General features: G+C 33.1%; 1 protein-coding gene and 1 non-coding gene across 2 annotated transcripts; both read left to right on the top strand.

Moving 5' to 3' along the window:
- Window positions 1–1217: 1217 nt before the first annotated feature.
- On the top strand, window positions 1218–4940 carry LOC18040329 (calcium uniporter protein 6, mitochondrial; the record flags this gene model as incomplete). The annotated part of the gene is made up of 3 exons (XM_024183554.1): window positions 1218–1334; window positions 1459–1767; window positions 4044–4940. Coding segments are annotated over 3 exons (912 nt in total), but the record flags the coding sequence as incomplete, so codon positions are not given.
- Window positions 4941–12623: 7683 nt separating this feature from the next.
- LOC112098611 lies at window positions 12624–12727 on the top strand. Its single transcript, XR_002905722.1, has one exon. It is a non-coding gene; the product is annotated as a small nucleolar RNA R71 (small nucleolar RNA).
- Window positions 12728–14370: the final 1643 nt, after the last annotated feature.

Genomic DNA, 14370 nt, shown 5'->3' with positions numbered 1-14370 from the left:
AAGTTACAATTGTTGTAGTTTACCGCCTGCCCAAATGAGGAGATGGCCCCACTTTTTGCCTCACCAATAGTTTTTTTTTTTTAAATCTTATATATATATATTTTTTAGTGATAATGAATAGCTGAGACTTAGCTTATTTTTTTTTTAATTTTTTAATCATGAATCACTAAATTTTTATTGAGTACAAGCAGATGGTAAGTAATAGCAATTGTAACTTAGCCTTTGTTCTAATGGGTCTTGATAAGAAGTAGCTGTTGTAACTTACAACAATCCTAATCGGAAGATGGCCTCACCCGTTACTTATATTTGGACAAAATATATCTCATATTTAGTTATAACACGTATAACTTTATCCTTTGCCTTAATAATTTCGAATTCTGATAATCATAGTATGAAAGAATTAAAAAAAAGTTAAAAAAATTAAGATGGGGGATTTATTATATAAAAGAAACGGACAAAGAATGTCCTTATTTGGTAGAAGGTGAAGTGAGGAGGAAACTCGAGGACGGGATGTTACTAAAACGCAAAAAGGGAATGTTGTGGTAGTGTAAAAGAAAAGGTCCGAGTCAGAGAAAAGAGAAGTTTGCGGAGTCAAATGCAGAGTAGTGGGTTATTATAAGGGTTAAATCAACCTTTTTATTTTTAAAAATTTTAATTTACTTCCTATTTTTATTTTTATTAAGAAGGTTAAAAAAATCGTCAACTTATTTTTATTTTTTATTTTTTATCAAATGAGAAGATAACTTGAAGTTTTAAAAAATAAAAAAGCAATTTAAAACTAACCAATTCTAGTGGGAGGGATTCGAAATTTACTCTTATTATTAGTAGTAGTAGCAGCACTGATCAGGTGTTAGCTTAATAATTAGTATTAACTACTAACTGTAATTGAAACTAGTAATTAGCAAGTGGTTTGGTCTTTCCTTAGCCCGCTGTACTTGCCTGACTTGTCTCCTCGCCCCAGAATTAAATCTTCACCTCTTTTATTTATTTATTTATTTTTCTCTTAAGATGCTTGCTTAGTACATCTTTTCTCTTTTCCATACTTTGTTTATCTATTCAAACAAATATTTTATTTATTTATTTAATAATGTTATATATATGTATATATATATTTGGAAACCAAATAGATCTATCAGTCACTGTCAGGAACGATAATAAGCGTAATCGATAAGATGGTATTGGCGGCGGCGGCAGTAGTGATTTGATTTAAATAAAAATTTGGAAAATTACAAAAACGCAAAAATGTGGAGGAGGAAAGTTTGGTGGACGACGCAGAACGGCTCAGCGGCGGTTTGGAAGAAAATGAAATCTCCAACGGCAACAACAACACCGCGGTTGGTGGACTCTCATTCTATTTCCCATTTTTATTTTCCTAATTATTGTTATAACAATTATAGAGCGACAGCAGTAACAGCAGTAGTAACCCCATTGCCATTATTATTATTATGCAACAACAAGACTGTTTCGTTCTCATCGTCATCATCAACGACATCGCCACCGCCACGTGATGGTGATGATGAATCTGGGACGGAGAGCATAACATTAGCAGAGGCGAAGAAGTTGATGAGACTTGTGAATGTGGAAGCCCTGAAGAAAAAGCTTGGTATGGAAGGCAAGGAAGTGATTGGATACCCGGAGCTTCTAGAAGCATGCTCCAGCATGGGTGTTGCCAGAACTATAGATGAAGCCAATGCTTTTGCACGTGTTCTTGATGATGCTGGTGTCGTCCTTCTCTTTCGTGACAAGGTCTATCTTCATCCCGACAAGGTATAACTTCTTGTCTTTTGTTTTTCTTGTGATCTGTTGTTTTAATGTGTTATCATTATCATTATTGCTTTTGCCATACAATTGTATCTCTCCTGTTTCTTTGGAGTTTTTATTGCAATCTTCTATTTATTAAATATTTCCTTACCAGAAGTAAAACCATATCCTGCTTAACTATTTGGGTAGGTTCTTAGTCATTTTTAGTACGAATTGGCCTTCTAATAAGTTCTTTCGCTAGTGAAGGTTTTCCATTAAAATGTAGTGTTTGGCCTTGCTCGAAGGAAGGATCCCAACAGATAACTGGCTGGCATCTCTTGGTTACTCCTAGGTCCAAGTCCAACTATGATTCAGATTTGCAAATAGAGTCATCTGGTTCTCCGAATCCTCTAATTTCATTACCATTTGCTTAATGTTTCTTGGATGTTCATCTTAATATTTGTATGCATATGTAAGATGGATTTTGGGTACTTGTGTAGTTGGTTTTCTCGAATTTTCATTAGAATAAGCAAACAGGAGGGACTATTAAATCAAATTCTGGCTTTCAACATTTCATTTCTATAATGAACTAGTTTTGACTTTGGGTTGTTTATGTTTTTCACATCAGTTCTGAGTTTAAGCTTTCATCTGTATTCGCGGTTCAGGTTAAATAGAATTTGCAATCGTTGACCTAAATCAAAGATGTAGTGTTTGCCACTCCTGTGCAGCAATCTACTTGAAAAACAAACAAGTTTGTCCTTTGAATGAAGTTGATGAATGAATTTGGATCAATAAGCACCTTTGGATTGGAGGGATGATTCAAGGTATTTTTAGGGGTTTAACTGTCCTGTACAGATATGTTGAACAAATCAAGGTGGGGAGATTTGACTCTCTTGGTGTATTTCGCTCTGGAGGTTAACACCTTCTTGCCAAACAAAAGATAGCATGAGGGGGACAGATGATGATTTGCTAAGAAAAAAACCCTCAAGATTAGCATGTCGACACATATATGAATTTGGAAAGAGAAGTGCTCAACTATGAGAATCTAAGAGAAAGTGTATGTATAAAAATGAGTATGAGAGACCCCTCTCGTATTGAAAATGGAGGTATTTGTAGAGAGGTTGATTTAGTAAATGATGATGACCTTGGTGTGTCCTTCCTTTCCTAGGTGCTGGTGACCTCGGCATGTCCTTTTAACCGAGTCTTATGTTGCACTTGCTCTTAGATTTTAGGGTTGTTACACTGGCGGGTTATATAGCATTGTCCTTGGTGGTAAGTTTCATCTTGGGCCTTGTTGAGTTACTAAGATGACTGTAGGTGTAGTTTTGGAGTTTCTTAGAGTGCTCTTCATGAGGTATGTCAGGGTTTGAAGGGCTAGCCCTAGGAATGCCTAGGGTACAAGAGGGATGAGAGGTTTGTTGGGTTGTGAAGGCTTGTGCGGTGGAAATGGACTGCTATTATGAGAAGTCCTGTTGAGCTGAGAGGGACTGAGGCCAAAAGGGCTTGTGAGGCATGGTGCCAATGGGGCTAGTTTAGGGGATCCATTTGCTTAGGGTTTGTTTGGTCTGGCTGCCTACCAGCTGTGGCTTAAAAGTCATATCTGTAAAATGTTTGGTTTACACTTGCAACTGTGATTTATTTGAGTCCCTATAGTTGAATTATGTCTTTGTTGACTTGGAGAAAAAGTGCCTTGCCTTTAATTATGTCTTTGATTGGCTAGAAGGGGAATAATAGGATGCCCGAATAGAGAAGACTGGCCAATGATTTCTCTAGTTGACTGACCTGAGTTGAAGCTAGTTGATACTGAGGACTTGTTTAACGATATTTGACATGCCTTTGTTCATATTGCTTTATTTGATTGGTTGCAATAAACAATATTCTAATTTTTTGTTTTAATTTTGCTCTCACAACCGTCAGATGAACTCATGGATGCACACACACACACAGAAATAGATGACAAAACACTATATATGAGAATCAATTAATCATGATACCAAATACTTCATGCATTGGAGACCGTAATTTGTTCACTCTGGCGAGTAATGTCTTCAGAATGTGCCGAGTCAAATGTATTGGTGCCTGGTTGGTGGATATCCGTGTTTGAGTGAGCCATTTGCTGATTATTCTCATTTGTTAACAAGATTGAAAAGTATTAACAAAATTTAGTGTTCTTACAAGTTGCTTCTGGATTACTGGTTCAACTCCAATTTGTTTAATCAAGAGACAACGTGAACAGCTTTTGAATGTTTTTCGCATCTAGGTTTTATTAACTATTACTACTTTATCTGATTTTTAATGTTAAGGTGGTGGATCTTGTTAGAAGAGCAGTGCCCCTTGCTTTACATCCAGAAAACGACCCTATGAGAGATGAATTAAAGATGCTGCAGGAGAAGAAGGAAGAAATTGATGTACTGGCACATAAGCAAGTAAGGCGCATCCTCTTGATTGGTCTGGGTTTATCTATCATACACATTGGGCTTTTCTTCCGCCTAACATTCTGGGAATTCTCATGGGATGTGATGGAACCCATCGCATTCTTCACCACAACAACTGGTATAATCTTAGGCTATGCCTACTTCTTGATGACTTCAAGAGATCCTACTTACCAAGACCTGTTGAAGAGGCTCTTTCTTTCCAGGCAGAGGAAATTGTTCAAGAAGCTCAATTTCGATGTTAACAGATTCAAGGAATTACAAATGAAGTGCAAAACTCCTCTAGATGCCAGAGCCTCTATAAAAAATCGTATAGGATTGGAACTGGAATTGGAGGATGCTTTGCATAGAGACTAACTCTCTTCGACGCCTCCAACCGTCTCTCGATGCCTCCAACCCATGCAGGCCGAAAGACTTTAGTCGTTTAACTCTATTTTGTTAACCATTTTGCCGCCTCCTGTTTTGGTGTAGGTACGGCAAAGATTCAACAGTTTTGTTGGCTTACAAGTACCTATAATCTGCAAGGGAAAACCAAAATGAATATATGCTGGTGTTTAAAATATTTGCTTCAATGCGTAGACAGCAGCCTAACACCGCTAAAATTTCTTTCAGGTTACCGGTTGTAATGCTAAGGTTGCACGGTTTATTTCACGTTATTTTCCCAATATTGTGAAAATGTTTATTCTGAAGCATGTAGAGATACGTTCTTAATGGTCACTTTCATGGTGCGTTTACTTCAAGGAATGGGAATAGGGTGGAATGTGAATGAGTTGGGAATGAGAATGAGTTGGAATGATAATGAGGAATGATAATGAGATTTCAATGTTTACTTAACAAAAATAAATGGGAATGAGAATGTGCTGAAATGTCATTGATATATTTACTTGGTAAAATAAATGGGAATGATGAATGAGAGTAAGAATCAATTTACCAAAATACCCATAGTATTAATAATTAATAAAAATAATTAATTTATCATTATTAACAATATTATCATTATTGTTATTATTATTATTATTATTAAAAATAATATTAACAATAACTAATAATAACTAAAATAATAAAGTTAATAAAATTTAATAATAATAATAATATTATTATTATATTTATTAATTTTATTATTTTAGTTATTATTATTATTGTTGTTAATATTATTTTTATTAATATTATTATTAACAACATTTATTATCATTATTATTAAATTTGATTAACTTTACTATTTTATTTATTATTAATTATTGTTAATATTATTTTTATTAATATTATCATTATTAACATTTATTATTATTATTATTATTATTATATTTTATTAACTTTATTATTTTAGTTATTATTAATTACTGTTAATATTATCATTATTAACATTTATTATTATTATTAAATTTTATTAACTTTATTATTTTAGTTACTATTAATTATTGTTATTTTTATTTTTATTAATATTATCATTATTAACATTTATTATTATTATTTTAATTAATATCATTTTTATATCTAGATAATGAAAATTACATTATTATTATTAAATTTTATTAACTTTATTATTTTAGTTACTATTAATTATTGTAATTATTATTTTTATTAATAATAATAATAATAACAACAACAACAACAATAATGATAAATTAATTATTTTTATTAATTATTATTTTTATTGTTAATAATGATAATATTAATAAAAATAACAGTAAAAATAATTAATAATAACTAAAATAATAAAGTTAATAAAATTTAATAATAATAATTATTATTATTATTAATGACATTTAAAATAATAAAATTAATTGTGATTTGAATGAGGGTAATTTGAGAAATATGAAAAAATTAGAGGGATACAAAAGGAAACATATATTTCATTCTCATTCCTTCATTTTCATTCCCAACGCCCCAATGGGAATATGATTCATATTCCTTATTCTCAAATTGTATGGGACCCACACATTTTATTCTCATTCCCAAATTACATTTTGCTAAGTAAACATGGGTTTTATTCCCATTCCCTATTCCATGAAGTAAACACATCATCATTGTTATTGTTTTATGTGTAGATAGATTGAGAAAAGATGGGCGTCTTAGGGTATACTTTGATTTTGGTCCTGAAGCTTCTGCTGAAATTGGTTTAACATATCGAAGTACTTGGGTATCTGGATCTGCATCAAAATGCACAATGGGCTAAATATTCCTTATTCATGCCAATTAAATCATGAGAGAGGTTTCCACTCCTCAAAAACCACACTCTAATCAATATGAGGCTAAGGGCTTATCGTGCCAAATAATAATAACATTGTACTAGGGAGCCAGTGAAACCAGGGCGGTATCTACACAAAATTATTATTATTTGTCGACAAAAAGTCAAAATATCCACAATAATTAGAGGGGAAGAGAAAATAAATTTACTAAATAAAGCCCATGACACATGTTGAGACTTCACATTCAACCCAAGCTTAAAAGAAAATTAGCTACTCATAATTAAATTAGGGGTAAAATGAGAATTTATTAAAATACGTAGAAAATACAAGATGGAGAAGGAATTACAGAAAATTAAACTAAAAAATGAATTCAAGGATGCCAAATTAGGGAGGGAGAGCCCCATTTTTATAGATATATTGAGTAAATCATGGCCATCAGATTAAAAATATTTTAGACGCTCAGGATTGCGCCACGTCATCAGTCAACAGTACACGGTTTGACCACACGGTTTGAACAGTAACGCGGTTTGGTTGTAAGTTATCCTGTGTATATGCATGTACTGTACGCACAATTTTTGGTCCACTGATATGCTGCCACGTCACCAATCAACAGTACATAAGAATTTTAGTCAAATAGAATCGTGACACCTCACTAGTCAATGCCACATCATCGATCCGTCTATGTGAACAGTGTCGTGAACAGTAACGTAGACAGTACCGTATATGTGAACAATGTCATTTTTCCTTTTATGCTCCTCTTAAGGTTTTTGACTGTTCTGAGTTCAAAAGTGATGTCCGTTTTGCTGTCTAAACTCTCGTTCATTGTAAAATGACCATGGTGCCCCTAAAATATGTAAAATACTTAATTAAAATAAAACACACACAATTAAATTACAAGAGACTAAAATACATAAAAGTAGAAGTGTTAGTAAGACTTAAAATGTAAAATGACGATTGTTTCCTTTATAAATATACACTTTTTAACACTCAACACACCCCCCAACCAGCTTATTGCTAGTCCTTAGCAAATAAAGTGAAGACAAAATTCAAACAAATTTTTTTTTAAACAATCATGTTTATTCAATCAGACTAATGATAGCAATCAAATAAAAATATAAGCATTATCTCAAATGTAAAGAAATATCACACCCACATCAACCACCCACATGCATCAACCTAGTAGACTTTGTCACAACTACTTTCAAGAATGACATGTCAAACCTCAAAATTTCACTGGAAGTAGTGACACTCTCACAAGAAAATTAAACCAAATAAAAATAGTACTTCAATGAATGGTAAATTGAGAGAAAATAATAAAGAAATATTATCACACACTCTCACCAAGATGAAAGAAATATGCTCACAACTTAGAAATAATACGATCTTAAGTCAAACAAAAATGCTAGTCAACCCAATTTATTTATTTATTTTTTTCTTTTCTTTTTTCTTTTTTTTAATGCACCACTACATCTTTTTAGCCCATATAACTAGCTTCTACTTCAGACTATAGCTCCCTAAAATAAAGAATGAATTTTATTAGGATGTAACGTAGGCTAAGGACATAGCTAACAAATGAGGAGAAATAAGGAAAACAAAATATATGTTTGAGAAAAAGTAGAGTTATTTTGGAAATTACAATGTGTATTTTGCTTATTTATTTCTTGCTTTTTTTTTAAACAACAATTTTTTTTTGTTTTTTTTTTTGCTTTTATTTGGCACAACTTCATTGAACAAAATAATTATTTACTTTTTTCTCAAATATAAATAGGTAATGGAACTTGTAAGATATCGGGTAATACTCCAAATCAAAGTGGGTCAAGATGATAAGTTTGACAAAGAAATTTTTTTTTAAAGGCTCAAAAGGGTTAACTATGAATATTTCATAAAAGAGATGGCTAAAAAGGCTCAAACGGGTTAAAAATGGCATTTTCATAGTCTTTTAGGCCTCTAAATAATCTTCCATATCTACTAGTTAGATGAACCTTCAGATGTAGCAATACACTTTTTATTTTTTTATTATAAATTTTTTCTTTTCTTTTTTTTAAAGGGTTGACTCAAAAGAAATATAGAGATCGTGTATATAATTATAAATTGCTAAATTGTATGAAGCATGGGCAAAAATAGTTACTCTCCAAGAAAAATAATAGGCTCAAAAACTCACTTGGTATTTATTATGACATGTGCATTCCTTCAAGCAACTCATATTTGTCTCCGACATCAACATGTAGAGTAGCAAACATAGCGCAACATCACTTAAGACCAAAGATAATACAAATACTAAAATTTTGAAAGTCATCATGTCAGCCAGTGTTAAAAAAAAATCACACATTTTTGTTTTTTTTTTTAGGTTCAAACGACATTTTAACCCCCCAACCTATTCTAAACATGAAAAAAAAAAATATGCATGCAGAAAGGTGACAATGATACAAAAAAACTAATTAGAAAAGTTACACTTAAAATGATAGAAAACAAAAATGATTTTTTTTTTTAACCAAGAAGATACGTTTCTAAAGTCACTACACTCTATATTCAGCCATCTTCGACTAAAAAATTTGAAAGTGTATATTTATAAAGAGGAAATTAGAAAGAAGAATTTAAAAAAAAATGATTGTCAAAGCTTAATAAAGAAAAAGAAAATGTATGGAATTTTTTTTTTGTTTAAACGAAGAAGATGCGTTTCTAGAGTAACTATACTCTATATACAACCATCTTCAACACAAAAAGTTAGCCACGGTTAGTCTCTAAAATAAAAAAATCAGTAAAAACTTAACAAAGATTCCACAATTATCGACTATTCCCTCCCCCCAACCAAAATGAAATATTGTCCTCAATATTTTAAAGGAAAGAACTAGAGTTTAGAAGATATCACCTGGATGGTGTAACACAGAAGAAAATATTTACAAGCGGAGAGTTAAATCTAATTTGTACTTCTTATTGCGGCTACTGTTACCATCATTATTTGTAACGCTCCAACACAAAGGTCTAGGAGTCTGGCTCCGATCTATAAGCTTGTAACAGATCAAGTAGCTCAATAGCAGTGTGAGTACAAATAAAAAGTTTTTTCGCTATGGAAGGAATGAAATAGTTTTTTATTACATGATTAAGAAATGCGATGAAACCATCATAAAAGTTATTGACATTTAACAAACCGATGGGTTTTTAGTGAATGTGCAGATGAGCCTAAGATGCTAATGTGATAAGTGCCTCTAGAGTTGCAAGATCTTCTGTGAAGAAAATAAAAACATCAGCATGATTAAGCATTTAAGTTATTCTTTCTTGTATACCTGAGATGACTAACTCTTCTCCAGCCAGTGAGTCAGACAAACTGCCCAAAGTTTTAGGGCTCTTGGGATGATGCCTAACACTTGACTTCCTTTGAGAAAAGCAACTTCTAAGACCAATTTTGATAACCCTCGGTTACCTCCTCCATACACCAAGTGTAGGTTTCCCTCACTATGCTTCGACCAAGATCTATGGCTAACTCAACGAACTCTTTATGTTTGCCATAATTAAATCCAAAAAGTACACAAATGTTCTTGAATTATTTATTAGGAGTAGCTGCCATTGGGATACTTCTCAAAAAGAATTTGTGAGTGCTTAACAAAAAAAATCATATTTAAGAATCTTGGTGACAGTGGGTCACAGTTGTGTATGAGATAGCATGCCTGTGTCAATTAACGTGTAAGGCACATAGCTCGAGAGTCAAAAAGCAAACAGTAAAAAGAAAAAAATGATAAAATAAAATTATTAAAGACAATAATGCAAATGATAAAACAACAGTGAAATAAAACAACAGTGAAGTAAAAGGATATTTACAGGTAGGTGCAACTGTGGCTCACATATTCCTCTGGTTTTACATCCAGAAACGGCTTGAACGCCCTCTATGGGTCGAGGATAGGCTTCCTATCCAGTTTTCTTATAAACTGGCAAACAGGGTTGTTTATAGTTAGATTCCCGAGACTATATCGTGCATGCTCTTTCTAGAATAATGACTATAACTGGAGAATCATTCCTTGTACATATCCACTGGGATGTGTTTCAAGAGATAAAAAGATATCATCCAATGACTCCTTATTCAAGCCATCTCTAATTAATTGAATCTTATCTTCCTTGTTATCAGACACCATTCCTAAAGAACATGGTTTTTTATCGCATCTCATTCTGGCACACTTATGACAAGTAACAGAAATTCTTTGAGCTCTTCATTTTCTATATTAGGATTTAACCGACGTTGCATTTTCCTAGTAGGTTTAGCATTTTCATCAAGGTGAATGTAATGTATGCAGTCTACTGGGTTTAAACATTTTATGTCGGCTATGGTCCATCCTAATGCTCCTTTGTACTCTTTTAAAACATCCAATAACTTACCTTTTTGTTCGTCATTTATGAATGATGAGATGATTACTGACAGAGTGCTTTCTTCTCTAATGGTGCTAGTTGTTCAACTTTTGACTTCCATTTATTAGTGTCCATGGATGGTGCTGAGTCAAGTAGGGCGTTGACCTTATCGTTGATCTGTCAATATCAAAATTAAAACCAAAGTGAGTTAAAAATATTTGTAAAGGATCATACTAAGGTTTGAAAGAAAAGTATTATCAACTATTTCTTCTATTAAATCCACATCAATAATTTCATCATCTGCATTGTGAGGTTGTTTAGCAATGTTGAAAATGTTTAGCTCCATAGTCATGTTGCCAAAGGATAACTGCATATTTCCAGTCCTGCATTGAATGTGAGCATCCGCAGTTACTAAGAAAGGTCGGCTTAGGATAATGGGGATGTGCTTCCTTGAATCCTAGATTGGTTGAGTGTCAATTACAATGAAATCAACAGGAAAATAAAACTTGTCTACCCAGATAAGCACGTCCTCCACAATACCATGAGCTATTTTCGTGGACTGATCTGTAAGCTGTAACACCACTAGAGTTGGGTGTAATTCTCCTAGTCCAAGTTTCACAAATACTGAGTAGGGTAACATATTTACACTAGCTCCTAAGTCCAACAAAGCATTCTCAATTGTTTGGTTCCCTATACTACATGAGATAGTGGGGGAGCCTGGGTATTTTCTATTAAAAAGGTCTTCTTTTGAACATGAATGTTTCTCTTTTTAGTACAAAGGTCTTTAAGAAACTTGGCATAAGATGACACTTGTTTTATAGTATCAAGCAAAGGGATGTTAACACTTACCTGTTTGAAGATTTCAAAAATCTCACCTGTGGATTTTCCCTTCTTTCCTTTAGCTAACCTCTGAGGAAATGGAGCATTGGGAACATATTCTCGTGGGTTTGAAACTGATTGGGCTTTTTCTTCTTTCTCTTCCGATGGTGAGTCCTCAACATTCAGAGGTACAATTTGATTTGCTTTTGTAGCCGGCATCTCTATTTTGTTGTCAACTTCTTTTCCTTTTCACAAGGTCATGACAGCTTTGACCTCTCCGTGCTGTTATGGTGAACTGGTACTTACTTCATGCACTCCTTTAGGATTAGGCACTGGTTGACTTGGAAATTTGTCTTTCTCAACAGTCATTACCAAAGTTTGAACTGAAGAGGCAAGCTGTCCCACTATCTTCTCGAGGTTTGAAACTGATTGGGCTTGTGAGTTGAAGCTTGCTCTCATCTCATTTCGTAGTTCATCAATGGCGCAGTTCTGTTGCTCGATCGTGGAGTGAGTAACATTCCTGAAATTCTGGAATGCATCCTCCCATGGTCTAAGTTGAGAGTAATTCGGGTTTTGATTGTATGGTCTAAATGGTGGCTGAGAGGCTTGAAGAACTTGAGGAATTGGTTGCATTGGTGGAGTTGGAGCTACTGGTCCATTTTGTTGAAATCCTTGAGACCATGAAAAATTAGGGTGGTCTCTCTATCCAGGGTTATATGTGTTGGAGTATGAGTTATAATTTGATGGCTTTCTCATTGCACTTATAGCATTGGCTTGATCTGAGTATGAGTAATGGTCATGTGCTTCTGTTGATTTAATAGCCGTTAATGATGTTATTTGTCGGGAAAGACCTTCAATTATTTCTTTAACTTCTTTAATTCCCAAACTTGACTTGCCAATGTGAACCTCATTTACTCCCTTAATTCTTTTAGTATTCATGAGTGATCGATTCTGTTGTTGGGAATTATTTATTTGTCGCTGGAAGGAATCTTAAATCTCTGATGCCCTTTTTGACATTAGCTCTCCTCCACTTGTTGCCATTAGCCACTCTTGCACATGCGACAATAATCCCTCCAAAAAGTATTAGCATTGGTGCCATTTCTCGTACCCATGATGTGGACACTTCAAGAGTAGCCCATTGAATCGCTCCCATGTTTCGAAAAACTGCTCATTATCTCTCTGGGTAAACTCTGAGATTTCCCTGCGAATAGCATTGGTTTTATGCACTGGGAAGTATTTATTCAAAAATTTTGTTACCATTTGTTCCCATGATGTAATGTTATTAGCAGGCAATGTATTGAGCCATGAACGTGCTCTATCCTTTAAAGAAAATGGGAATAGTATAAGTTTAACATCATTGTCTGAAAAATTCTCATATTTAAAAGTTTGACAAACAGCATAAAAATCATTCAGATGATTATATGGGTCCTCATTTTCTAGGCCATAGAATGTTGGGAGACAATTTAGCACACTATGTTTTAACTTAAAACTCTTAGCAATTACATTTGGGTATCTTATGCATGATGTGCTCAAATTATCTAAGGGACTAAAGTAGTCCTTAAATGGCCTCTCCTGTGGTTGTTGTTGTTGTTGTTACTGCAAATCCATCTTATTTTTAACGTGTTTGTGTGTACGAAGTGTTTTTTCAAGTTCAAGGTCTATAGGCTCAAGATTAGGTAATAATGACCTTTGACTATGCGTGCAAAGAACACAAAAATAAATAGGAACTAAACAAATAAAAATAAATAAGAAGGAGAAATTACGGTACTAACCTTATTACACTGTTAAAATCTTTTTATAAAAACACACTAAAAAAATATGTGAAATAAATTAATTAAAAAAAAATTAATAAGATAAACAAAAAATTATAAAGAAAAATAACTTGAAAATTAAATTACAGAACTTCAAAGAAGAGAAAAAGAAAAGAAATTCTTACCTCTAAATATAGATTCATTTTTTTTCTTTTTTAAATTAAAATTACAAGAAAATAACAAAAAATAAAATTATTTATAAAAATTAATTCTATGAATTAAAATAACTTACCTCCCCGGCAACGGTGCCAAAACCTTATTGTGCAAATTTTATTGAACTCGCAAGCGCATGAATCTATTGTAGAATAGATTAACAATGACGAGTGTCGATCCCACGAGGAGGTGAATTTTAATTATGTGTAGAATTAATTTACAATGAGGGTTGTTGGATTTGTGGTGAAAATGATTTAAAAATTCTAAAATTTAAATTGAAATGGCAGAATTAAATTAAAGTGGAAACTATTATAATTGATGTACTTGGGTATCTGGATCTGTATCAACATGCACCATAGATTAAATATTCTTTATTCTTGCCAATTAAATCATGAGGGGGATTTCCACTCCTCAAGAACCATACTCTAATCAATATGGTGCTAAGGACTTATCGTGCCAAATAATAATAACCTTGTACTAGGGAGCCGGTGAAACCAGGGCGGTATCTAGACAAGATTATTATTATTTGTCCGTGAAAAGTAAAAACATCCACAATAATTAGAGGGGAAGAGAAAATAAATTTACCAAATAAAGCCCATGGCACATGTTGAGACTTCATTTTCAACCCAAGCTTAAAAGAAAATTAGTTACTCATAATTGAATTAGGGGTAAAATGAGAATTTATTAAAATACAAGATGGAGAAGGAATTACAGAAAATTGAACTCAAAAATGAATTCAGGGATGCCAAATTAGGGGGGAGAGCCCCATTTTTATAGATATATTGAGTAAATCATGACCATCAAATTAAAAATATTTGAACGCTCAGGATTGCGCCACGTCATCAGTAAACAGTACGCTGTTTGACCACACAGTTTGAACAGTGACAC

The sequence above is a fragment of the Citrus clementina genome, unplaced genomic scaffold, assembly GCF_000493195.1.
Source record: "Citrus clementina cultivar Clemenules unplaced genomic scaffold, Citrus_clementina_v1.0 scaffold_5, whole genome shotgun sequence".
Classification (NCBI taxonomy): Eukaryota; Viridiplantae; Streptophyta; class Magnoliopsida; order Sapindales; family Rutaceae; genus Citrus; species Citrus x clementina.
Note: the sequence above shows the minus strand (reverse complement) of the source record. Positions and strands in the feature narration are given on the sequence as shown.